General features: G+C 38.8%; 2 protein-coding genes and 1 pseudogene across 2 annotated transcripts in view; 1 reads left to right on the top strand and 2 right to left on the bottom strand.

The window, feature by feature from the left end:
* LOC148365053 (transmembrane protein 132C) overlaps positions 1 to 12527 on the bottom strand; it is a 323103-nt gene extending 310576 nt beyond the window's left edge. Inside the window, exon 1 of the mRNA XM_088335454.1 lies at positions 12482 to 12527. The gene's annotated coding sequence lies outside the window, so the exon portion shown is untranslated. The remainder of the gene's footprint in view (positions 1 to 12481) is intronic.
* Positions 12528 to 12753: 226 nt separating this feature from the next.
* Positions 12754 to 26615, top strand: asb6 (ankyrin repeat and SOCS box containing 6). Its single transcript, XM_088335461.1, is given in 11 exon segments — positions 12754 to 12895; positions 13052 to 13136; positions 13139 to 13178; positions 13297 to 13472; positions 13641 to 13645; positions 13648 to 13747; positions 14590 to 14608; positions 16513 to 16607; positions 19424 to 19510; positions 21143 to 21599; positions 23478 to 26615. Coding segments are annotated over 11 exon segments (1425 nt in total). The 5' UTR covers positions 12754 to 12793; the 3' UTR covers positions 23737 to 26615.
* Positions 17169 to 17653, bottom strand: LOC148365052 (multifunctional methyltransferase subunit TRM112-like protein pseudogene; annotated as a pseudogene).
* Positions 26616 to 27182: the final 567 nt, after the last annotated feature.

Raw genomic sequence — 27182 nt, 5'->3', positions numbered from 1 at the left:
TTGCTGGGATGGGCTCCAGCCCCCCGCGATCCTACTGAGGATAAGCGGTACGGCTAATGAGATGAGATGAGATATATATATATATACACAGTATATATACAGGCCTGGGGAGTAACGGAATACATGGAACGGCATTAGGTAATTTGGATACAAAACAAATGTAATTGTATTCCGCTACAGTTATAGAAAAAAAGACATACAGTAATTAAATTAAAGGTACATTTAGTAAAAATTAGAATTATTTTGCAGGATTACAATTTTGCAGTTGCTGGCATGGCCTCCAATGAAAAGAATGCCTTTACTGGGTGGAAATTGCGTCATTATTTTGTTCATCGAGCTGAAAAGGGCAACAACAACACCGTGCAGTGCAAAGTATGCCTTCCAGCTGTAAAACTTTTGTCATCGTCCAAGGACTCCAAAGACTGCTATTATTAGCTCAAGTTAACTTTAGTTAGCTAGCGTACCTGCTGATACTGCTACAACTACTACCTCTGGAAAATATTCTCCAGCTATATTTTCAGTGCTTTGTCAAACAATATTTCTGGTTTGGTGGTAATTAAAATTTATCCCATATTCCCACATGTCGATGTGTCCTTGAGCAAGACACTTAATTACCCAAATTTCAGTGTTCATGAAGCGATTCTAAAGTAACAAACGTGATTCTATGTATCAAGACAACCGGATCATCATTTGCTGTATAGATAGTGACTTTTGTATTAAGTAGCTAACGTAATAAGGATAGGAAACCCACAGTGGTGATGAGCTGTCAGATCCAAGGGGAATTTCCAGTCAGTTGACTATTAGTGTGAAATAGTGCATTAACGGTGGCATAATGTTAATGTTCGTCCTTTTTGCTTTACCAGTAGTGGTTTACAAGCCTAAGGTAAAGTGCACAAGTATGCCTAAGCCAAATGCATCAGTTCATTCAGGTGGTTAATAAAAGATTAAGTCAACATCATCTGATCTGATTGTATAGTTTAAAGCACTATTTATGCTTTTTTTATTATAAATAAGTGTGACAAACTTCCATTGTCATTATCTGTGCCTCAGTTCAGTCTTAAGTCTAGTGATGCTTTAAAATGGTCATACATCAAAAAGATGAGAGAAAATGTTATGTGAAATAATTGCAGATTAGATAGAAATGTTCTATATTATATGTTGACAAAAAAGTAAAATAATTGCCCAGTTGCCATGATCACTAAATTAATATACTGAGCATTAGGGGAATGACCAGTAGATAACTTTGAGATATGTCAGTAGTCTTTTCCTTGGGAATTTTTTCACCTACTACCATTGTGACTAACAATACAAAGCTTTGTGATCTTTGAGGTATTATTATTGTCAGTGTTATGAGTTACTGAATAGATTAAGCATTATATATATGTATATACAGTGTGCATATATACGTATATAAAATGTATATTACAATTGTTTAATTTTTTATTTGTGTTGTTGCAGAGGAGGCATCCAAGACAGTTGCGTCAGACTAAGGACGACACAAGTCAATCTGAGATGAATGGACAGCCTGGTCAATCTGAAGATGGCCAAGAGGTCTGGCATCCTCCTATCAAACAATTAAATCTTGAACTTGGACACAACACATCCCAGATTGCTGTCAGTAAACTGATATTTGACTTTGTGATTGATGACGTTCAACCTTTCTCCTTGGTTGAGCAGCCTTCATTCAAAAAGCTCATAGAGGGAATCAGCGGTGGCAAAACAGTCATGTGCAGAAAGACACTAGTGCAGCATATAGAGAGGGAATTTGTTGCCATGAAAGAAAACTTGACTGCAACACTTAAGAAAGTGTCATATGTGTGCACAACAGCAGACTTGTGGACTGCACACAACAGAAGCTTTTTTGGTATGACATGCCACTGGATTGAGGATACTCTTGAGAGAAAGTCAGCAGCACTGGCCTGTGCACGAGTAAAGGGACGGCATACTTTTGATGTCCTTGCAGCAAAAATAAGTGAAATACATGCAGACTATAAGTTGCAGCACAAAGTAAGGGCCACAGTTATAGACAATGGGAGTAACTTTGTTACGGCTTTCCGAGAATTTGAAACAAGTGAGGGGGCAGCACCAGATGATTTGGATGATGGAATTAGGTTCTTGGATATGGACACAGCTCTGGAGGTGGAGATAGATGAGGAACTTTTTCCTCCTTCCTCATCAATGTTGTGCAGCACACACACTTAACTTGATTGCCACCAATGAGGTGGATAAAGCAGCATCAAAAGGGCCGTCCCGGAAAGTGTATCGAAGTGCAATGGGAAAGTGTGCTTCTATGTGGAACAAAGCACATTGATCATCAGCAGCTGCAGAAGTCGTGCAGGATATTGCCAGTATGAGAGTTACAGTTCCATGTGTCACAAGGTGGAGCTCTGAATATTTGGCCATTGCCAAACTGACTGAACTTACAGAAGATCAGCTGGGAGACATCTGCTCAAGACTCGGTGTGACCAGGCTGAACCCTCATGAGATGACTTTTCTCAGGGAATATGTAGCTGTTTTACAGCCACTTGCTCAATCCATTGATCTTCTACAGGGGGAGAAAAAGTGCTATCTGGGGTTCCTCATTCCAACAATCTAAAGCATCAACTCTAAGCTCTCTGAGAAGGAGCCACAAGTGATATACACAGTACACATAATTACTGCAGTCATTGATGCAATTGATCATCGCTTTGGTGCCTTGCTAGCAGCCATGATGCAAAAATGGCTACAACTACCATGCCAAAATTCCGCATGTGTTGGCTTCCTGTTGAGAAGAAAGAGGACATGTGCAAAACAATGGTTCAGGAGGCAAGCTCTTTGGAAAATGGGAAATCTCCTGCAGCTGCAACAAATACCATCTCTGACACTGATGGATCAAATGAAGATTTTTTTTTGTGTTTGGGAAGAAAAACAGGACTGACAAGTGCACAGCAGAGGAAGTGGTTCGGAGGTTCCTTGATGATACCTTTAAGACCATGGACTCCCTGAATGCATATCCTTTGGTTAAGCAGCTCTTCGTGGAGTACAATACTACGCTGCCTTCCAGTGCTCCAGTTGACTGCCTTTTCAGTTATGGTGGAAATGTACTTACCTCATCTGGTAGCAGAATGTCTGATGACCACATGGAGCAAGTCCTCCTCCTTCGTTATGACAGAAAGTTTTACTCAAAGCTCAGTTTTGATTGAATATAAGACTACAGTTGGGCTGCACATTTCCAGTCTCGGGATTTTACAAATGGTTCCTAACTCCTACACACTAGTTCTTCAAATGTTCTGCTTTATGTTCTTAAAGTGTAGTACCCTACATTCGTTTTGATTGTCCTTTTATTTCATTTTTGAAAATTCAGAAAGCACACCTGATTTGTTAAACATGGTGCGAAGGACTTAAGTATGAGAATTTGGTGTTCACAACATAAGAAGTATACTTTATTTCTGTTTAGAGTTGTGTATTGTGTGTGCCCTTAATCTATATAGTAAACTTAAAAAGAGCACTTAGTGTTTTATTAACAGACTATTTCCATTTGGAATTCTGCTTTAGGCCCATACTTAAATTCACATTTCATCTAACTACATGCTGTATTTACTTAATGGTGTGAGTGCTAGATGAAAGACTAAAGTAATATTTTTTGTGTTCACTGTTACAAGGAGCAGACTTTACTTCTAGTTTGTATATTGTGCTGTAAGCCTATACTTTTAATTCAAACTCAAAAGCACCTGCCTGAATTTACATTATGGTGTTCAATATCTTTCACTTGCTTGGAATTTTTGTTAAAAATTTAGAAAGTGAACACTTTGTGTGTTTAAAACAATATTCGGCTCTTAATGTGCTCTTAATTTATAATGTGAACTACAACAGAGCGTATTTTGGCTTCAATGTGAAATAAAAAGGTTTTTTTGCTTAATAAACTATACTATGTGGTTAAGATTTGAGCATTTTCTTTGTAGGACTACAAGCAACTACCTGACCTTGGTTTCCTCTATTTCTTTTACAAGGTTACACTGTTGATTTGTCTTACACAAAATGTTGTAATTTTACTTATATTTAGTTTCTTTTGTCTTTTATTAGCATATTTGTTATTGGAGTAATCCAAAAGTAATTGAAAGTAATCAAGTTACATTACTGTAATATTATGGTACTTGGATTACGTTACTGATTACATTTTTCAACAGGTAACTAGTAACTGTATCGGAATACATTTCTAAGGTAACCCTCCCAACACATATATACACATAGACAGCCATTTCTTAAAGATATACAAAAAAAGTTTCGTTTACACCAAACATGTGGAAGTAGGTGCTCTGGTCAGATGAGACCAAAATCAAACTTTTTGGCAAAAATGGAAGACGTTATGTTTGGCGTAAGAGCAGAACAGCTTATCACCCTCAACACATCATCCCCACAGTCAAACATGGTGGTGGCAGCTTTATGGTTTGGGCCTGCTTTTCTTCAGCAGGGACCGGGAAGATGGTTAAAATTGATGGGAAGATGGATCGAGCCAAATACAGGACCATTCTCGAAGAAAACTTGATGGAGACCGCAAAAGACCTGAGACTTGGACAGAGATTTGTCTTCCAACAAGACAATGATGCAACACATAAAGCAAACGCTACAATGGAATAGTTCACCAAAAAACATCAAGGTGTTAGAATGGCCAAGTCAAAGTCCAGACCTCAATCCAATTGAGAATCTGTGTAAAGAAATGAAAACTGCTGTTCACAAACGCTTTCTATCCAACCTCACTGAGCTCAAGCTGTTTTGCAAGGGCAGAAATATCAGTTCCTCAATGTGCAAAACTGATAGAGACATACCCCAAGGGACAGCTGTTTTTTTTAGTTATTTTTTTTAAACCTGTTTGTCTTTGCAAGAGTTTTAAGAATTGTTTGCCTCCTTTATATAAAATATGTATAATATAACATATCAGTTCCCATATTTAGGTAAACATTTTCAAAAAATAAACAAATAAAATAGATAACGTCTTTTAAGACATTAAATGAATAATTTAGATTATTGTTTGTATTCTAATTTGTTTTACTTTCCAGTCTGCATGAGGTTTTCCGAGTTGAATTCAATAGTTATTTTTTCTTTTTCTTTTTTTAACAAATGCCCAGTTAACATGGACTTGCTCCCTCTTATTTTTCAGATCTGATTTGCCCCTATGTCCCGGTCCGAAGCTACGATCTGAGAATGCCGGTCTTCTGGTGATCCCAAGAGCAAAGAAGTGTTCTGCTGGTTCGAGAGCGTTCTCCATCCGGGCACCAGTGCTGTGGAATGCTCTTCCCCCTGAGATCCGATCTGCAACCTCAGTGGAAATGTTTAAATCTAAGCTTAAAACTCACTTCTACTCCATAGCATATGAATAACCTACTCTTCTCGTCGGCTGAAAAATAGTCTGTGTAATATAGCGTAATAATCTGTGAAGCCCTTTGAGACTCTTCGTGATTTAGGGCTATACAAATAAAAATGACTTGACTTGACTAGTGAAGAAAAATGTACTTAGAAAAAATAACCCTCAAAAATCATTTTCAATCAAAGTTTACATCCCTGAATCATAATTCCATTGTGAGCCTTCAAAGACACCCCCCATCCCTTCAGCCAAGGCACACTTTTTATTCCATGAATTTACTAGTCCAGCCCTGTGACAATGGGTTTTCTACCATGTGGCTCTTGAGCTAAAATTAGTTTGACACCCTTGTTGTACAGGATCATAGGACACTCAGGCCTCCTCCAGTTAGCTGACTTTGGGCAAAAAATAGACTACATTCTGGACTGGTCGCCAATCAATCACAAGCTCTATAAAAGAAATAACCTTGGATCTCTTATCCTCACCTCCACACAATCTCTGAGTGGTAAATAAACCAATGCTGGCCGATCACAAATCAGGTGAACGGATCACTACACAATGACTGGTGCTGAATTCAAGGGCCAAAATACTGTATTTTACAGACTAAAAGTCACAGTTTTTTTCATAGATTGGCCGGAGTTGCGACTTATTCTCTTGTGAGACTTAGACCTGAAATTATTAACACATTATGTATTGTTGAGTTGTAATTTTATTATTACTTGTATTTTGTATCACTTCACATGTTATTTTCACACTAAACCGCAAGAGGGCGCTCTAGACCTGTGTTGATCATTTCAACCTTGACCGCGGCGTAGAAGCGGAAGGAGGAAGCCAGTGTTGTGCTTGTCTACCTGGCGGAACCTACCGGGAGTTATTCACCAGTAAAAGTGACACCCGAATAAAGATTTGATTGGATTTAGTGATTTTGAGTGAAAATGGTGGCTTGGTAAGCATGTTCTTTATACTAGAGTAATCTAAATAACTCTTAATATGTTACTGATGATGGCGTCTTAGATTTGCATGTTCGTGTAACGCAAGTATGCAGTGATTTCTATTTTATTTTAAATTGCCTTTTAAGATGATACCTTTGTTTTTGGGTTTTGGATTTTTTTCAAATACATTTTCCCCAAAAATGCGACTAATAACTCCAAATGCGACTTCAAAATGTTTTTCTTTTTTTTTCATTAATGTCTTCTCTCCTGATTCCGAGTCTTTACAAAACTGTACTCTTATCAGAGAGAGAAAGAGAGGCAATTTTTTTTCTCAGACAGGCTGTGAGTTATTGTTTAGCGATTCATATTCAAGGTAATTACTTTTCCAGTCAGCTAGATAGTTAACTCATAAAACTGCGTCGAAGGTAAATCAATTTTGAAAAGTTGAAAAACACCTGCTGTATTTCAAGTTCCAAAGAGTGAATATTTCTCATGAATGATTCTCAAGTACCGTAACTGCTTTCTTCTGTTTCTGAAAACAGAAAGCCACTCTCAATTTCCAGTGCTGATATTTTCTTGTGGGTTTCAGAGTCGGGATACAGTTACTCCTGTACCTCCTGTTACTCTACTGTATCGTTGTTTACTTTTTGCTATTTTCCTAATTTTCGGATTGTCATTGTGCATTGGATTCTGATTAGTTAAACAGTCCCTGCACCCGCTTCTGTCAGCGCTACATGTTCGTCAATAACATTTCATTCTAAGTTGTAACCATTTGTAAAACAGCTTGATTACCCAGGATTACATACGCACAAATCTTTTTTCGATTTCGAGTTTATCCAAAAGCTATCATGTCAACAAAACGCTCTGGATGGACAAAATCACAAAAGGCAGAGGAAAATACTTTATATCGCCGACAAAATTGGATTTCTCGACATAACTAAAGGAAGAAAAAACATTTTATGCTACATTTTTGTCTTCCAATAACATCAACATGATGGTGACAAAATGTCATCTAAAGTAAAACAAAACAGTGTCCTGAATCAGAAGCGCAATTTAGTAGCGAGATTATTTTTTAAATAATATTTTGACAGGAGAGAAGTTATTAGTACAAAAAAAAGGATTTTTTTTTTTTTAAATAAAGTACTGTACTTATATATGTCAAACGAAAACTGATTTGATTTCAATGTATAATATAGTATTTTATAAATAAATTAATAAATAAATAAATAAAGGTTTCTACTTAACGGTTCCTTTTTGGAGCGGAACCCCCACCAAAATCGAAGGATTACTGTCCTTCAAAATCTCGGCAAATACTGTATTGCACTGATTGCCCAGTGGAAACTGCTCAGAAGGTACAAATACTACATTATGTAATCCCTTTATTTACTATTTTTCGGTTGTAAAATTTTGACCCCGAAAGAATTCCGTCCTTGCATGCAATTATTTTTCCGAATGAAGGGAAACAGTGCTCAGACGGAAACAGTCGGACACTCACATCTTTTTATTAAATGTATCACAGAAAATGTTTTTGCCGCCGTCCAGTAGACCATTTTTATTGGGGGTCACAGGTGACGTGGAACTTATTTGGTGTATTTTGAACTGACCATCTCAAATGGTCGCCATCTAATATTATGACAGATAAATTGCTGGTTATATTATCTCTGCCGATTTGAATTTATTCCAACTGACCACCAGAAAAGGAATCATGAGAGACAGTGACATCTTCTACCCAGAAACATTTTCACTTTATCAGCTACAGCCACGGTCTACTTTGTGTCCTTAACTTCGACTGACCTTTAAAAGGACTGATTATTTCCAGCCACAATCTTCACTCAGCAATGTGCTCCCAACACAAAAGGATATTAGGTCCAAAACTGCTGGTCTGATAATTCAATATCTCGTCACAGGCAGCACTGAGCAGAACTAAACGAGAATGCTGTCCTTCTCTATTTTCGTTTCTATGCCTACACCTTCACCTCAACTCTCACCCAAGTGAAAAAGTCTTTTAAAAGCTACTGTACACCTTATCGTGGTTAAAATAGTCATCTATTTATGTTTCTTTGAAAATGGCAGAACACTTGTTGTTTAGTAGGTTTATGTGTTCAAGTTCTGTTGTCGCTCCCCTGACTGCACCATTTAATTAGAACTCAAAAAAAACCAAACAGGACTAAGTGGAAAGGGTAATAAAAATACATAAATAAAAATAATCGGACTGAAGAGGATCATATCGATCACCTGGATTAAAATAGTGTTCTATGTCGACTTTCTTCAACCTTAAAAGGAATGATGACCAGATAACACAATGGCAGTCTTATTTAAAAATATGCTTTGTCGATCATGTGTGGTTTAAAAAATGTATATGTATTTTTTGTTTTCTTTGTTGAGTATTTAGATACAGTTATATACTCTGGTGAACAATAGCAAATTGAGTGAATGACCCTATTTGAAATACAATAAAAGATACCTTGCTTATAACTAGAGTAGCAAATTCACTATATAAACACATGACATTGTAAAAAGAAGTGAAATGTGAATAAAAAGGTACAGACATTTACATAGGAATACATTTACTGCCATTCACAGCCCAATCAAATCATTACTAAGCCCGTTTCAAACGGTTTCTCTCCTAAAACAGATTTTTATCACTTCTCATGTTGGTAAACCGGCATGTCTCAGCTGTACAGCATTGCTGCCATCTAGAGGCTAGATGAGCCTTTCTCAAGGACCAACACATACCTCACGGCACAGCCAGCAACGAGACATGAAATCCTGACCAATGCATACCTGCCAACCTCCACAGCTCCATTCCCTTACAAACTGTCGTATTTTCCCTTGCAAAATACAAAAAAATCATACACCATATTTTTTTGTCAAACGTGTATATTTATGTAGTTTAACATGTTATATTGTAAATGTGTTTCGTTATATCATTCTGTACATATTCTTATCTATCTATCTATCTATCTATCTATCTATCTATCTATCGACCTTGGTCATATCGCTCAAGAGGGGTGACCGACAGCAAGACAAACACATACAATAACAAATAAGATAAAGGGGGTGGGGGGAGCCATAAAACACACACAAATTTTTTGGGACCATGGCCAACCCAATTCCCCAAACACCCAAACAAGTTAGGCACCTCGCCACCTAAGTTAGTCATGCTTTCGTCCCTCAGGATGAAATGGGACACCAGAAAGCGGCCATGTCACTCGGGTCAGGGTGACACAATCCACTCTTTTGTTCAACAGCAGGGCCCGACAGCTTTCACTGGTTTACCCCTGCCGCATCATACGGGTGCCCAGCCCATCCTTAAGAACGCGTCCACAATCCCACTATCCTTTCACAACACCTTTCCACTTCTTCCTATCACCAACAAGAGCTCTAGCTTCCATTATATTTAGTCCTCTTTCCTGCAGTGCACTCATAACACCATCCATCCACGTCAATCGCTGCTTTCCTCTTGGTCTCCTTCCATTGACTTCTGCTCTGTAGATCCTCTTCAATATTCGCTCCTCATCCATCCTCTCCATGTGTCCAAACCAACTGAATACTCTTTTATCAACACGCTTGCTCAGTTCCACGAGTACTCCAGTGCTGTCTCTCACAATTTAATTTCGCAATCTTTCCAATCTTGTAATTCCTAACATACTCCTCAAACACTTCATCTCAAAAACATTCAATTTCCTTCTTAAATCTGCGTTCAGGCTCCAAGTCTGTGCACCATACTCTTGTTGCTCATCACTCTCCTCAGAGCACCCAAAACCTTGCTTCCTTCATTCACTCTGTGCAATACCTCATACTCCATTTCACTAACTGCAGCCACATCACAACCCAAGTACCTAAAGCTTGCAACTTCTTCCAGTACCTTTCCATTCAACCTGATTTCTAACGTCATGCCCACTCCATCACGTGAACACTTCATCACCTTACTCTTTCCAACATTGACACATAACTTACGCCTATCACATACTCTTCCAAACTCCGTTACCAACCTTCCCAATGTTTCCTCAGAATCAGCCACAAGCGCTGTCATCTGCAAACAACAACTGACTTACTTGCCACACTGTTCCACTGTTGTCTATCATATCTACACCTCTGCCAAATACTCTTGCTTTCACCTCTCTCACGACTCCATCCATGTACACATTAAACAGCCATGGTGACATCACACACCAGGCAACAAAGGGAACCACTCACTTGTCTCACTCCCTACTCTTACACATGCTCTGCTGTTCATAAAAAAAAACCTCTTCAATGCTTCCAACAACTTTCCACCCACTCGCCACAACTCTGTCATACGCCTTTTCCAAGTCCATGAAAGCCAAATAAACATCTTTACCTTCTGCAAAATATTTATCACACACCTGTTGTACTGCAAACACCTGATCCACACATCCTCTTCCTTTCCTGAAACCACTCTGCTCCTCAATCACCACCTCATTCGTTCTTTCTCTCACTCTCTTAATCAAGACTCTACCATACAGCTTACCCGGCACAGAGAACAAACTGATACCTCTCGAATTGCTTCATTCATACTTATCACCTTTACCCTTATACAATGGCACCAAACATGCACTACACTAATCAACACGAACCACACCACTTATAAGCATACATTCAACAAGCGTACTAACCAGTCAATCATAGCCGTGCCACCTTTTTTCAGGTATTCAGCAGTACAACCATCCAACCCAGGTGCCTTCCTCCCTTTTATTTCTTTCACTGCCTCTTGCACCTCCCATGTTTCCACAGGCTTCACATTTAAATCACCCAACACGGGCATTCTCTCCATACCACTGATCGCCTCGACTCTCACTTTTCTCCCATCCTCTTCATTTAGCAACTCCTCAAAATACTCTGCCCATCTCATCCTGACTGCACGACCGCTAACCAGCAATCTACCATCCTTGTCTTTCACTTTCTCTTCTTTTCCAGACTCACTGTTTCTTACTCTTTTCACTTCTTTCCAGAACACTTTTTCCTTTCCTCAAAGTTCACTCCTATCTTTTGACACCATTCATTATTTGCTTTCCTTTTCGCTGCTTCCACTGCTGCTTTTACCAACCTTTTCTTCACTTTATATCTTTCATACGCATCGCCACTCTTATCTTGCAGCCACTCCTCAAAGGCACGTCTCTTTTCTGACACAGCCTCTGATACCTCATCATTCCACCATTCACTTCCTTTCCCAATACCTCGACCAACTTTTTTCATTCCACACACTGCTTTTGCACTCCTCAACACTGCCTCTTTAAACCACTTCCATTCAATTTCCACACTCTCCATTTCTCTTCTACTAATCTGTTTATACTCTTCCCTCATCCTCTCTGTAAACTCTCTTTCCTTTTCTGCCTTATTCAACTCTGACATTTTTACCTCTTCCCTCACACTCTTCTTATAACTAGCCCTCCATAATCCATCTATTCTCAGTTTTCCTTCCACATAAAAATGATTAGATAGATAGATAGATAGATAGATAGATAGATAGATAGATAGATAGATAGATAGATAGATAGATAGATAGATAGATAGATAGATAGATAGATAGATAGATAGATAGATAGATAGATAGATAGATAGATAGATAGATACTTTGTTCATCCCGGAAGGGAAATTCACATTTCCAGCAGCATCCCTGAGCTGAGAACAATCGAGAACAATCGAAAATAACACGGGAGCTGCTGGAGTGGCTGCCATTCGTGACGGCGCCGGAAGAAAAGATTCAATTTGAATCATGTACAAACAAACAAACAAACAAACAAAATATTCATGTTTCAATAAGTGGAGTGTTAATAAAATGGGGGGAAAATAATTTCTGATACTGATATAACCAGGTAAAACTAATTTTAAGTTACCTGTCCAAATGAATGTTGTGCCATCTCACCTTTCCCACTCTCTCTCCTCTCACCTTTCCGACATCCCACTCATTTCACCTCTGTAAACATGCACATCTAACAATTTACTTAAACATCCCTTTCCTAACCACTACATAATCCATCTGTTCACCATCTCGCCACCATCTACTCTGACAAAAGTATACTTATTCAATGTATTTTCTTTTTAAGCAATATATTGGAACTAATATCAATAAAAATAGGGAAAAATAATGCTTAAAACGAAATGAAAATTTCTTCTGTAAATAAAACCACCCAAAAAAATGTTGTTCATTTTCAAACTGAATAGATTACCAAAATTATTAATCCCCTACCTAATGCCTTTTGAGTAAGGGTTACTCCAATACTGAGCTCGCTGCCAACAGGTCGCCCCCGGAGAGGTTCTGAAAATAGTTCACCGGTCATTGCGAATTTCTACTAAATCTGATTTCCAACTGACATGATGGCAGGATTAAACATAATACATTACTGTACTGCTCTTTTTTTTTGCTTATTAACGCGGAGGCGGAATTTATTTCGTGATCTGTTTTCTGTAGGGACAAATAATGAATGGAGCTACGACTACTTCCTGTTTCTCAAAGCGGCAGATAACAGTTGGCAGATAAAATGTTAGTTGTTCCAAGAAAATGCTAAATCACTTCAGTTCCATGTTATTTGTTTTTAGATTTTTCTTGTACACAAACTGGAAAGAAACAACATACGAGGCAAGCATTTCTTCATACTTCAAAGTTAGTTATTTTATTGTGTTCAACAATTTTGGGAAAATATTGTAATCAGTGAAGTTAAGAATGGCTTTGGCCAGGCTATAAAATGTATTCATAGCTATTGATTTTTTTTTTAACTTACTGTGCATCCCAGCAAGGTAATTTCAAACTTATTCACAGATTGAAAAAACAATTTCAGGAGCAATGCCTTACCTCCACGACTTTCAAGTGATCGCGTTTGAGTATACACGTTTAGTGTCATGCGTTTGGTTGGAACTGAAGAAGGAAACTGTGGTGGCAAGGGCAGGTATTTGATGAAAAAAATGTGCATTTCTTTTCAGCATACGTTGCACGAAACTACAAACAAGACATGGGCAGAATCACCTTAAATGTACTGCAATTTCCCTGTTTATCTCCTGATACAGAAGTCCGGAAGAGGAGAGGCGTCTGTGCAGTTCATTAACAGAGCTACTAGAGCGAGAGTCAAAATCTGAAGCGTTCTTAGACGTTATCAACCATGCTCTGGTTTGGGTGGCTGGACAGGGACTGGTCGAGGCTGCTGAAGTCCTTCTACACTACGGAGCTGATTTGAATTATGAGGGTGACTTCCCTTTCTCTATATTTTTATGCAATTTAAGAGATACCAAACAGTGATTTTTTTTTCTGTCCTTGTGCAATGTAAATGGTTGAAACCACAAATGTGTTGCTGTAAATGCGTTCTGTTTGGTCATGTTAACTAATAGTTTTTTTTTTTTTTTTTACTCCACAGACCCAGCGTTTTTTTCGCTAATCCACTGCATGCAGCAGTTCAGAGAAACCGACCAAATATGGTGAAATTTCTCATCAAACACAAAGCTGACATTTAAAAAAGAGCTGGTAAGTCAAATAAAAAGACTTTAAGGTTTAAACTGTAGCGTATACATTTTCATACTTGAGGCGAATGATATCTTTGTGTTTATTAGCATACTTGTGGATTGCAGACTAGTCGAGAACTGCACTGAACATACAGTGCATCCGGAAAGTATTCACAGCTCTTCCCTTTTTCCACATTTTGTCATGTTACAGCCTCATTCCAAATTGTATTAATTTAATCTCTTATCTCAAAATTCTACACAAAATACTCCATTATGACAATGTGAAAACGTTTTTTTTTTACTTTTTTTGAATGTATTAAAAATAGAAAACTAAGAAATCACATCTACATAAGTATTCACAGCCTTTGCTATGAAGCTCAAAATTGAGCTCAGGTGCATCTTTTTTCCACTGATCATCCTTGAGATCTTTCTACAGCTTAATTGGAGTCCACCTGCAGTAAATTCAGTTGATTGGACATGATTTGGAAAGGCACACACCTGTCTATATAAGGTCCCACAGTTGAGTGTGCATGTCAGAGCACAAACACCAAGCATGAAGTCAAAAGAACTGTCTGTAGACCTGCAAGACAGGATTGTCTTGAGGCACAAATCTGGGGAAGGATACAGAAACATTTCTGCTGCTTTGAAGGTCCCAATGAGCACAGTGGCCTCCATTATTCGTAAATGGAAGACATTTGGAACCACCAGGTCTCTTCCTAGAGCTGGCCGACGTTCTAAACTGAGCGATCGGGGAAGAAGGGCCTTAGTAAGGGAGGTGACAAAGAACCCGATGGTCACTGTCAGAGCTCAAGTGTTCCTCTGTGGAGAGAGGAGAGCCTTCCAGAAGGACAACCATCTCTGCAGCAATCCACCAATCAGGCCTGTATGGTAGAGTGGCCAGACGAAAGCCACTCCTTAGTAAAAGGAACATGGAAGCCCGTCTGGAATTTGCCAAAAAGCACCTGAATGACTCTCAGACCATGACAAACAAAATTCTTTGGTCTGATGAGACAAAGATTGAACTCTTTGGTGTGGTTAAGAGGGCACAGCAGCGCCTGTACTTCCTGCGGAGGATGAGGAGAGCCCACCTGCCCCCACCCTCCCTCATCACATTCTACAGGGGCACCATAGAGAGTATCCTGACCAGCTGTATCTCTGTGTGGTGTGGAGGCTGCAGCGCTACCGACTGGGGTAGTGTGAGGAGGGTAACGAGGACAGCAGAGAAAATAATCGGGACTACACTTCCCTCCATTCAGGACATTGGCCAGAAGCGCTGCCTATCCCATGCTAAGAACATTACCGGGGACCCGTCTCACCCCCATCATGGACTGTTCACTCTGCTAGCCTCTGGGAAGAGGTACTGCAGTGCGCGGTGCAGGACCACCAGGTTCCGCAGTAGTCTAGTCCCCCTGTCCATTAGACTGTTAAATGGTCAATCTAACATATAGTTAACCTAAATCTAAACGGCTGCTAATCTGACTTTTTGCACTACTGGCAGTTCTTTATAGCTTGCCACTCCTTGCACATTTGCTCTCTGCACTATTGTACTTACAGCGTTATTGTTACAGTGTTAATGTTACTGTTTACCTGACTTGTTAACCTGAAAGCCCATTTTGCACATCTGGTTAGCTACTCCTCTTGCACTATCGGCACTATGGTATGGTAAAATACTATACGTAGCCATAATACAATACAACTTTTACTTATATCTGTACATTCGAGGAAACTGTGCGGGTCAGATGTATCGACATTTCGTTCTGTATACACGTGTACTAGAATGACAATAAAGTAGATCTGAATCTGAATTCCAGGCGCCATGTTTGGAGGAAACCAGGCACTGCTCATCACCAGGCTAATACCATCCCTACAGTGAAGCATGGTGGTGGCAGCACCATGCTGTGGGAATGTCTTTCAGGATCAGGAACTGGCAGACTAGTCAGGATAGAAGGAAAAATGAATGCAGCAATATATAGAGATATCCTGGATGAAAACCTGCTCCAGAGCGCTCTTGACCTCAGGCTTGGGCAAAGGTTCATTTTTCAGCAGGACAACGACCCAAAGCACACAGCCAAGATCTCAAAAGATTGGCTTCAGAACCACTCCGTGAATGTCCTGGAGTGGCCCAGCCAGAGTCCACACTTGAATCCGATCGAACATCTCTGGAGAGATCTGAAAATGGCTGTGCACAAACGTCTCCCATCCAACCTGATTGAGCTTGAGACTTATTGTAAAGATGAATGGGCAAAATTGCCTAAAGATAGGTGTGCTAAACTTGTGGGATCATATTCAAAAAGACTTGAGGCTGTATTTGCTGCCAAAGGTGGATCAACAAAGTATTAAGCAAAGGCTGTGAATACTTATGTAAATGTGATTACTTAGTTTTCTATTTTTAATAAATTCAAAAAAAGTAAAAAAAAAAAAAAAACTTTTTCACATTGTCATAATGGAGTATTTTGTGTAGAATTTTGAGATGAGAGATTAAATTAATACAATTTGGAATGAGGCTGTAACATAACAAAATGTGAAAAAAGTGAAGCGCTGTGAATACTTTCCGAAAGCACTGTAATGAGCAGTGGATTTAATATTTCCTTAATTTTGAAATATTCCCTGCTTGGACGCACAGTGATGAATGAGATTTGCACATCTACTGTATCTTTAAATCAAAGGTATTTTCTGCATGTCTCATGCTTTTGCTTGTACAGTAGGTTGTCTGTAGAGTGGTATTCTAATTGATGTATTGTCCCCAAAGTCATATGTAATTGATTGCCCATTACGTAATGAGTTCAGCCCCTTGGATCTTGCTAGTGAGGACGCCGATCGTTTGTCCTGCCTCCGTGTTTTGCTTGACCTGGGTGCAAATGTCAATGCAAGTGACAAACGAGGTACATTTTTAATAATACCAGGCCCTTAAAACACCCAAACTTAGCTTCTATGTGTCTGTATTTGTGTTATTTGGAATGTTTGGCTAGATAGATGACAGAGCCACACCCAACCATACTGTTATCTAAAGATTATGTCACAAGTGCACCAACTGCTTATCCTCTGCTTCACCCTCAATTGCTAATTTTTGATCATTCGCTAAATGTATGTTGAATGCCATATATTACTAAATGATGATTTGGGTTTTTGCTGTCCACAGTAAATTTACACTAGTTAGTATTAAAGATCAATTCTATTGTAACACATGCACCAAAAGATTCCTGGTATAGCACGCCTTTCCCTAACTAGCATTTTAAGCCCACCTAAAAATATGCCAGAACCCATTTTTAAAAACAGTCTTGGTCTTTTTTTTTTTTTTCTTCACCCCTCAGGCTGCCGTAGCCTATTCAGGTTTTATTGAGAAAAGAATGTGGAAAGAGTAACAAAAATAAATAAAGGATAAAAGTTTACAAGTTGGGGGAATAAGGATGGCAAAAAGTCAACCAACAGATCCTCTTTTACCCAACGCCCAAGAAACAAACTCAATATGTGAGCGCTTGTTTGAGTTTACACTTCATCTTCATTAAGCAACATGTTGGAGATTCCTTTGGTGATGGGAAACTGTCGTCCGGACTCGGGACATTCCAGACAACCCTCCATCACTTCCACCTCTAAGAGAACTCTGTGTACCTTCTTCAGGAACTCCTCGTTGTTCTCGTAGTCGGCCACCAGTGCACTTGGAAGGTCTTGACGATGACCCAACTCGTCTGCAGCTTGGAGCAGAGGGCTCCACTCCACCTTGGGGATCTTGGGCTGACAAATTGAGCATTGAAGTCCACCTCATTTACCTTCACCTCGGTTGCCTTGATAAGCAGTGGGTATCCGTTTGAGACACCCTTAACGTGGGATGTAAGCATGTTGTGTGTAAGAAGCTTCATGTTGAATCCACTTGGGTAATTTGACTAAGTTTTAGTTTAGTCTTATAAACGCTTGTCTTGGGGTAGCGTTAGCTGACATCTAATAAGGTTTTGATATTTATGATTTTATATATATACTGGACTGTCTCAGAAAATTAGAATATTGTGATAAAGTTCTTTATTTTCTGTAATGCAATTAAAAAAACAATGTCATACATTCTGGATTCATTACACATCAACTGAACTATTTCAAGCCTTTTATTATTTTAATATTGCTGAATTTGGCTTACAGCTTAAGAAAACTCAAAAATCCTATCTCAAAATATTAGAATATCATGAAAAAGTATACAAGTAGGCTATTCAACTAATCACCTGAATCATCTAATTAACTCGAAACACCTTGCGAGGGTTTCCTGAGCCTTAAAAACACTCAGCTTGGTTCAGTAAACTAAATCACTGCTGATCTGTCTGCTGTCCAGAGGACCATCATTGATACCCTCCATCAGGAGGGTAAGACACAAAAAGAAATTTCTCAAAGAGCAGGCTGTTCACAGAGTGCAGTTTCAAAGCATATCCATAAAAAGTCTGTTGGAAGGGAAAAATGTGACTGGAAACGCTGCACAACCAAGAGAGATGACCGCAGCCTTAACAAAATTGTGAAGAAGAGCCGCTTCCAGAATTTGAGGGAGCTTCAAAGACAGTGGGCTGAAGCTGGAGTCCAGGTATCAAAAGCCACAGTTCACAGACGTGTCCGGGAAATGGGCTGCAATAGCCGTATTCCCATGGTCAAGCCACTTCTGAACTCAAGACAACGTAAGAAGCGTCTGACTTGGGCTATGGAGAAGAAGCACTGGACAGTTGCAGAGTGGTCCAAAGTCCTCTTTTCAGACGAAAGCAAGTTTTGCATTTCATTTGGAAGTCAAGGCGCCAGAGTCTGGTGAAAGGCTGGAGAAGAGCAAAATCCAAGTTGCTTGAAATCCAGTGTGAAGTTCCCACAGTCAGCAATTGTTTGGGGAGCCATTTCAGCTGCTGGTGTTGGTCCACTGTGTTTCATCAAGTCCAGAGTAAATGCAACTGTGTACCAAGAGATTTTAGAGCACTACATGCTTCCATCTGCTGAAAAGCTCTATGGAGATGAGTATTTCATTTTCCAGCATGATCTGGCACCTGCCCACAGTGCCAAAACCACCAGTAACTGGTGCACTGACCATGGCATCACTGTCCTTGATTGGCCTGCTAATTCCCCTGACCTGAACCCCATCGAGAATTTGTGGGGTATAGTTAAGAAGAAGATGAAAGACGCTAGACCTACAAATGCAAATGAGCTGAAGGCCGCTATCGAAGCATCCTGGGCATCAATAACACCTCAGCAATGCCACAGGCTGATTGCCTCCATGCCACGCCGTATTGATGCAGTAATCCGTGCAAAAGGATTCCCAACCAAGTACTGAGTGCATCAATGGACATTTTCAAATGTTTGATTTAGTTTTGCTGTTATAAAATTATTTTTTTTACTTGGTCTGAGGAAGTATTCTAATATTTTGAGATAGGATTTTTGAGTTTTTTTCAGCTGTAAGCCAAAATCAGCAATATTCAAATAATAAAAGGCTTGAAATAGTTCAGTTGATGTGTAATGAATCCAGAATGTATGACATTTTTGTTTTTTTAATTGCATTACAGAAAATAAAGAACTTTATCACAATATTCTAATTTTCTGAGACAGTCCAGTATATATATATATATATATATATATATATATATATATATATATATATATAATTTTTTTTTTTTATTATTATTTTTTTATTATTATTATTTTTTTTTTTTTTGCTAAAATGTGTTTTGTTGTCTGTTTCTTGTAGGAAAAACCTCTCTGCTTCATGCAGTGGGAAGCAGTGATGGCCTAATTGTGAACAACACAGAAAACATCCAACTCCTTCCTCAGAGAGGTATTGACCACACAGTCATCACCTAACTGTCCATGTTTTATAGGTTTAAAATATGAAGCACTCATACATTCTGAAGATCTATCCAACATTTTTGGGGGGGATTAAAAAATGTAAAGCCAAATGTTATACATCTTCCTATACGGACATGCTCGTTCGGCTACAATAGAAAAGAAACGAAAAAAAATTCCATTATGTGATCAGAGAATAGCAATTCTGCACCCAATTTAAGTGACATTCTCAATACACTACCCTCAAGAAGCAACCAATACAAACAACTAAAAGTAAAAATTAGCTGCCACTCTTATGAATATTTAAGTAATGTCACATGATTTTCTTCTGTAGGTCCCCCAATGTTTTTATCGTAGTAAGACTGCAGCATCTTATTTACATGTATTTACAGTTTAACCCTCTTGGTGTAGGCATTATGGCCAAAATATTATATCATAATTTTTTCTCAAATAAAATCACAATTTGAAATGAAAAAAAACCCTAAATTGATAGGGTAATGATTTCTGTGATTCCTCCTTGCACCCTATAACTTCATTACATTCCTGACAGGTCGGGTTTCTTTTTCACTTTTTTTTTTTTGGTCTTACCCATCATTGATCTTCTTTGTCTCTTTGCTTCTCTCTCTCTCTCAAAGTGCTGCGCTATATACCTACTATTTCTGTAGTTTGCGACCCAATTTTCAACCCGTCAAAATGGCAGACGGTCTTAAAAAGTTCCCAATGACTATTTTATAAAATCCATAGGTGATGGAAAGTTGTCAGTAAATGTAACCTCCACCAACACAAAAACATCAAATATGTAAATGTTTATACAGTATTGTTTAACATGGATCTTTAGTTTGTTATCATGAATCACCTCTCATCACAAGTAAAATGTGACATTTCTTGTTTGCTCCAGGCTTTGTCCTGGAAATCACAGGGTTTGTACAGCTGCTTGAAATGGTTCAAATGCTTGAATTTTAATGTTTAGTTTTCAATGTTTACAAAGTGTTTTAATTTTGGGTGAAGTGCGTGTAAGTGCTTGAAATTGTCGCCATGGTTTTAGGCAGTCTGACTCAAGATTATGCGTGGAAAAAATATAAAACATTTACTCAAGATTAGAAAATCATGTCTTGATAAATGCACACACAAGTCTAAAAATTGCATATGTAAACGGCAGATATAATTGTGGACCTGAAATAAACGTGTAAAGATTGCAAATATATTTGAGGATTTGAAAAGCATGCGTGTATAAGAGTTGGTACACATTTATGGATCTGTAAAATACATGAGTAAGTCGTGAATAGTTTTGTGAATCTGAAAAACACATTTCTATATACTTACACAACCACACTAGGCACCAAATGACTATACACAGTCAGCCCTTGTTGGCCTCAAACATCATGGCTAACCCAGTGTGATATTAAATTGGTTTTATGATTTGAAATATTTGTGATTCATAAATATGAAAAAAGATATAAATCAGGAAGGGAAAATACCTTTTCCACTACACTAATTGGTTGGGCTTGGTCTGGGTTTGGACTTTAATATCCACGGGCCTGGGTTGGGTAAGGTTGTTTTTTTAGGCCAGATCTTACCTCTTAGTTTGCCCAGCCCTCTTCTTGAATGTTCGCCTTCTGCACAGGCGCTGACGTCAACGCTGCGACAGTCTATGGCGAAACCATTTGTTCCCCGTTGGTGTTTCTGGTCATGGGGGTGCTCAACGCCAGCAGTGAGAATGCCGCCAAAATGGGTCGATTCTGCCTAGAGATGGTCCGGTTACTGCTGAGCCACGGTATGGACCCCAGCCGCTATATGAATGGCGGTAGGTTCTGCCTCACCCAAACAAGCCTGGAGCACTTTGACCTTCTCTTTCCCCTTGCCGTGTTTGTAATCCAGAGCGGAGCTTCTTTGTTTTGCTCACAAAGTGACTCCTGCTGGCAGGCTTCCACAATTGTTTTTCAGATGCTTCAAACAGCCCTGCGGCAATGCTCAGATCCAAATCACGCCTCCCAGCTCCTTGAACAAGCAGAGGTTCTCTTAGATCTGGCACGGGTAAACTACCCAGAAGTTAACGAGTACACCATGCTTGGACCTCTTACATAAATGAAAAATGAAAAGATCTACATTCACAGTGCATCCGGAAAGTATTCGCAGCGCTTCACTTTCTCCACATTTTGTTATGTTACAGCCTCATTCCAAATTGTATTAATTTAATCTCTTATCTCAAAATTCTACACAAAATACTCCATTATGACAATGTGAAAGTTTTTTTTTTTTTTTTTTTTTTTTTGAATTTATTAAAAATAGAAAACTAAGAAATCACATTTACATAAGTATTTACAGCCTTTGCTCAATACTTTGTTGATCCACCTTTGGCAGCAAATACAGCCTCAAGTCTTTTTGAATATGATCCCACAAGTTTAGCACACCTATCTTTAGGCAGTTTTGCGCATTCATCTTTGCAATAAGTCTCAAGCTCAATCAGGTTGGATAGGAGACGTTTGTGCACAGCCATTTTCAGATCTCTCCAGAGATGTTCGATCGGATTCAAGTCTGGACTCTGGCTGGGCCACTCCAGAACATTCACGGAGTGGTTCTAAAGCCAATCTTTTGAGATATTGGCTGTGTGCTTTGGGTCGTTGTCCTGCTGTAAAATGAACCTTCAAGAGCGCTCTGGAGCAGGTTTTCATCCAGGATATCTCTATATATTACTGCATTCATTTTTCCTTCTATCCTGACTAGTCTGCCAGTTCCTGCTGCTGAAAAACATCCCCACAGCATGATGCTGCCACCACCATGCTTCACTGTAGGGATGGTATTGGCCTGGTGATGAGCGGTGCCTGGTTTCCTCCAAATATGGCGCCTGGCATTCACACCAAAGAGTTCAATCTTTGTCTCATCAGACCAGAGAATTTTGTTTCTCATAGTCTGAGAGTCATTCAGGTGCTTTTTGGCAAATTCCAGATGGGCTTCCATGTTCCTTTTACTAAGGAGTGGCTTTCGTCTGGCCACTCTACCATACAGGCCTGATTGGTGGATTGCTGCAGAGATGGTTGTCCTTCTGGAAGGCTCTCCTCTCTCCACAGAAGAACACTTGAGCTCTGACAGTGACCATCGGGTTCTTGGTCACCTCCCTGACTAAGGCCCTTCTTCCCCGTTCGCTCAGTTTAGAAGGCCGGACAGCTCTAGGAAGAGTCCTGGTGGTTCCAAATGTCTTCCATTTACGAATAATGGGGGCCACTGTGCTCATTGGGACCATAAAAGCAGCAGAAATGTTTCTGTATCCTTCCCCAGATTTGTGCCTCAAGACAATCCTGTCTCGCAGGTCTACAGACAGTTCTTTTGACTTCATGCTTGGTGTTTGTGCTCTGACATGCACACTCAACTGTGGGACCTTATATAGACAGGTGTGTGCCTTTCCAAATCATGTCCAATTAACTGAATTTACTGCAGGTGGACGGCAATTAAGCTGTAGAAAGATCTCATGGATGATCAGTGGAAAAAAGATGCACCTGAGCTCAATTTTGAGCTTCATGGCAAAGGCTCTGAATACTTATGTAGATGTGATTTCTTAGTTTGCTATTTTTAGTAAATTCAAAAAAAAAAAAAAACTTTTTCACATTGTCATAATGGAGTATTTTGTGTAGAATTTTGAGATAAGAGATTAAATTAATACAATTTGGAATGAGGCTGTAACATAACAAAATGTGGAAGAAGTGAAGCGCTGTGAATACTTTCCGGATGCACTGTATATAGCGCTTTTCAAGTCAATGACTTCCCAAAGCGCTTTACAATGTGCTCCACATTTCCCAATAGCGGCCTTGCAGCCATGTAAGGCGCTAACCTGCTTATTGGGGGTATTAGGGGTTCAGTGTCTTACCCAAGGACACTTCGACGTGTAACACGGACGAGCTGGGATTCGAACTGGGATCTCTTGATCCCAAGACGAGCGCTCTACCTGAGCTACTGCCCTTTACATTTGGACTGGACCTTCACCCTTATTTGCAAAATCTACAAGATCTACACAGCCGGGTGGTCATGCAGGATTCATCCCCTTCTGCTCTCAAGTGCCTTTTCAGGGCCTTTATTAGGGGCCACCTTAAACCTTGGCCCCTAGAAGAGTGAATCGATGCTTTGCCATTACCAGACAGGCTGAAAGGATTTCTTCTTCCAGAGCTCACATATGAGCCAAAACCTAGATGGGACTGTTTCAAGCCTGAGCAAAGCCAGCGCTGATTATTTTCTGTGTGTGATGCCCTCACTTCCCCCAAAATTAAACATAATACATAACAAGTACTCTCACTTACGGATGATTTAACCAACAGGGGTATCAGGGTACCACTTCCTGTAGTGTGTCTTGGGCTATTCCAGCCTGGCCACACCCTTCCTCTCCATGCAGTTTTCTTTTTCTTTTCTTTTTTTTTTTACTTAAATAGTTGTTTTCTGCCTCACAAGAAACCAATAGTACTTGTTTCCTTTGTTACAAGTAGCATGGAAATTCGAATCAGATACATAACTTTTATCCTATTGCCGTTTTTTTTTTTTTTTTTTTTTGTGTTAAGTGTCATCCCGCTCCTCAAAGATGGGTCGGACAGCTGTGTGTGACAATACTTGTTCTAGATCTTCAATCACTGGGGAAAAAACATTTTGTTCTGGAATTTTGCGTATCACATAGTACAATACACATCATTGCTTCACTTTTGGCTTTCATATTAGTTTTGAAAAACATATATGTATATTTGACATAAATTAGGCATGTCACACATACAAAAAGTTTTGTTTTTGAAGAAATATAAGATTTTGGTTAGTATTTAGGTCCCTAGAGGGCTGTAAAGGATATAGTAAGCCTTGCCTAGTAGTTTGATCTGATTGCACATGTACTGCTAAAACGTATTTTATATTTGGTTTATGAATTTCAAACCACAATATCAATTAAGGCAAACATTGTTTTTTTATTGCTCCCACTTCAGTTTGTATAGCGTGGGTAGTTGGTTCAGGAGTGAAGCTGCATTCACTCAACTGTTAGAATAAACCAGTAAATGCATTCAATACAAAACATAAATCATATTTTCCCAATGTTTGCGAGGAATATATGTGTTAAAAAGATCTCTTGTCATCCATGATTATAGTATGTAGGGTAGGCTATAAAAGTAAGCTGAATGATAAAGCATAATGCTGAAAAACTAGGGTGACTAAAACTTATAAACTGATTCAGTCAGGTTTTTTTGTTCAAGTGAAAGATTAGTCATGTTGTGTGAATTTCTTATATATTTACTGTAAAAGGTTTCAGGGAGCTATGTTTTATTTGAATTTATAACATATTTTTTTCATTTTGTATTATTAAATATTATAATGCCAATGTTATTGGTATTAAATTAGATGGTATTAGAAGCTTTCACATAGATTGAGTATCAGCTCTAAATATCGGTTATCGGCCTCCTCTTGACTCCATACCCATCAGACTGTCGATAAACATACGTGTCTGTACGATGTCACCAGTCGCTGAAATATATCATTGGAAAGATTTAACTCTTGGGATTGAAGATGCGACAATCACTTCAAAATGTACTGATCGCAAAAACATCACGATCAGTCAGAAACAAAATACCTGAAAACTATTAAGCTGGCTTAGCTCACAATTACGTACCCTGCCAGTCATCAAATGAGTTGAATGCCCAAAAACATGGAACGTCCTGTTAATCCAACCGTGTCAAATGCTTTTTCCTGAACGCACAATAATGCCAACAGATAAAAAAAAAAATCCCACCTCAAATCATTCCTGCATCGTTTGACGATCCTAGTTGTAATTTATTTTGTTTCGCTCCATAACCCCCCTTTAAAAATAAACTTGTCAGACGATTTCCAATATGGCCTTTATCCTCTGACCTTTACCTTTTGTTTTACACCACTCTCAGCCAATTGCAGGCTTGTTTTCACAGTCCACACAATCTTGTACAATCAATGATTGACATCTGGAAAGAGAAGTCCAAATGTCAAGAAAAATTGTTTCCAATCTTTTAGTGCTGTAAACTGGTCGTCTCCACATGGCCACTTTTGGAAACGCCTAGACCTTCCACTAGAAAAAAGTGTAAAATATAATGTTTAGTTTTTCAGATTGTGATCAAATTTGACAAGGTACCAGGTAAGGCTTCAAGCTATTGTCTCACTAGTCTTCCAGCTAAGAGGCTCATGTTACACTCATCTGCAAGCATTGAATAGCAAAAAAATAATTAATGCGAGAAAAACTATTTCTGTGTGTTCCAACTCAGATAACTCAATGTTAGCACTTATAGTCATTTTTGTTCAGTTTGGGACAACTTTTTTGTTACATTTTAACAGACCAAAATTGTCCATATTCTCCAAACGGTTCAAGAACAGCATTCATTTTACTTTGGGTGCGTCTTGGATTGGGATTTTAAGCAAATTTTACAGGAACGTTAAGGCGTGAAAAAGGCAAATTTTTCAATTATGGGTACCATCCGGTAAACAGACTATCACGAAACGGCAAATGAATTAAGTCTAATGAGTTCGCCGCGGTACGCTCTATCCCGGTATTTTTTTTTTTTTTTTGTTGCAAACGAAGCGAGCGGTTTGATGCTACTGTGCGCATGCGTCTGCCGCCTGGGGATTTCCCATCATGCATCATTCCGTGGTAGTTGTGTAGTGAAAGGAAGTGCGTCTCTTTTTAGAGAACCGTCTTTTTCCGGCTCAACTCATTAAAGAGAGCCGGTTCTCAAACAGCTCACTTGCTTTGATGCATTATATTACGAATTATTATGTTGTATAAAGAAGTTAAGAAAAAAAGGAAGTATAAAAGGAGAAAATGAAAAAAGACAGGTTTGTGGTTATCCCTTTAATCAGTACATTACCAACAATAATTTAATGCAGAAAATGAATTAGTAATTTGAATAAGAAAATGTATTATTCTACTTAATTATGTGTGCATGTATTTTTCCTTCTACAGTGATCGCCCAAGCTACTTCATTTTTTAACTTTTTTTTATAATAAACCTCATTCATGTCGAGCAACTCAGTGTCTCAGAACAAAATGTTCACTAACAATATATATATGATATAAGGAAACACATGTACAATATAACATATTAAACTACATAAATAAAGACGTTTGAAAAAATAATGTGGTGTAAGATTATTATGTCAAGTCATTTTTATTTGTATAGCCCTTCATCACAAAGAGTCTTAAAGGGCTTCACAGGGTATTTATTTCACATGAGAAGTTTAGGTTATTCATATGCTATAGATGTATTTGTGATGTATTTTGTAAGGGAAAATACGACATTTTGTAAAGGCATGGAGCCGTGGAGATTGCTAGGTATGTTAATGTATATTTTTCCAAGGGTCATTTTTCTATCGGTTTTTGGGATGCCGTAAACCATTGCAAAACGTTATGCTGCAATTCTATATACAAGTCGCTAGATGGCAATATGTTTTTGTTTTTAGTTAGTGCGCTGCAGCCTGTAAAATTGCTCTTATACAATTGTAGTGCCCTCGCAATTGTAGGATGTTTTTAGAACGGGATATGGCAAAAAAAAACACTTTTTTTAGACGATGCAACACAAATTCATTAAAAAACTGCATAACCCATCTTGGCATGTATTGAAGTTTGTGTCCCATAGCGTTTACCTAAAGGGACAGTGTATAAAGTATACAAGTATAGAACAG

This window comes from Urocampus carinirostris, chromosome 5 (genome assembly GCF_059441175.1).
Source record: "Urocampus carinirostris isolate Australia breed hairy pipefish chromosome 5, RoL_Ucar_1.0, whole genome shotgun sequence".
Lineage (NCBI taxonomy): Eukaryota > Metazoa > Chordata > Actinopteri > Syngnathiformes > Syngnathidae > Urocampus > Urocampus carinirostris.
The sequence above is the reverse complement of the archived record's forward strand: the minus strand, read 5'-3'. Positions and strand labels throughout refer to the sequence as shown.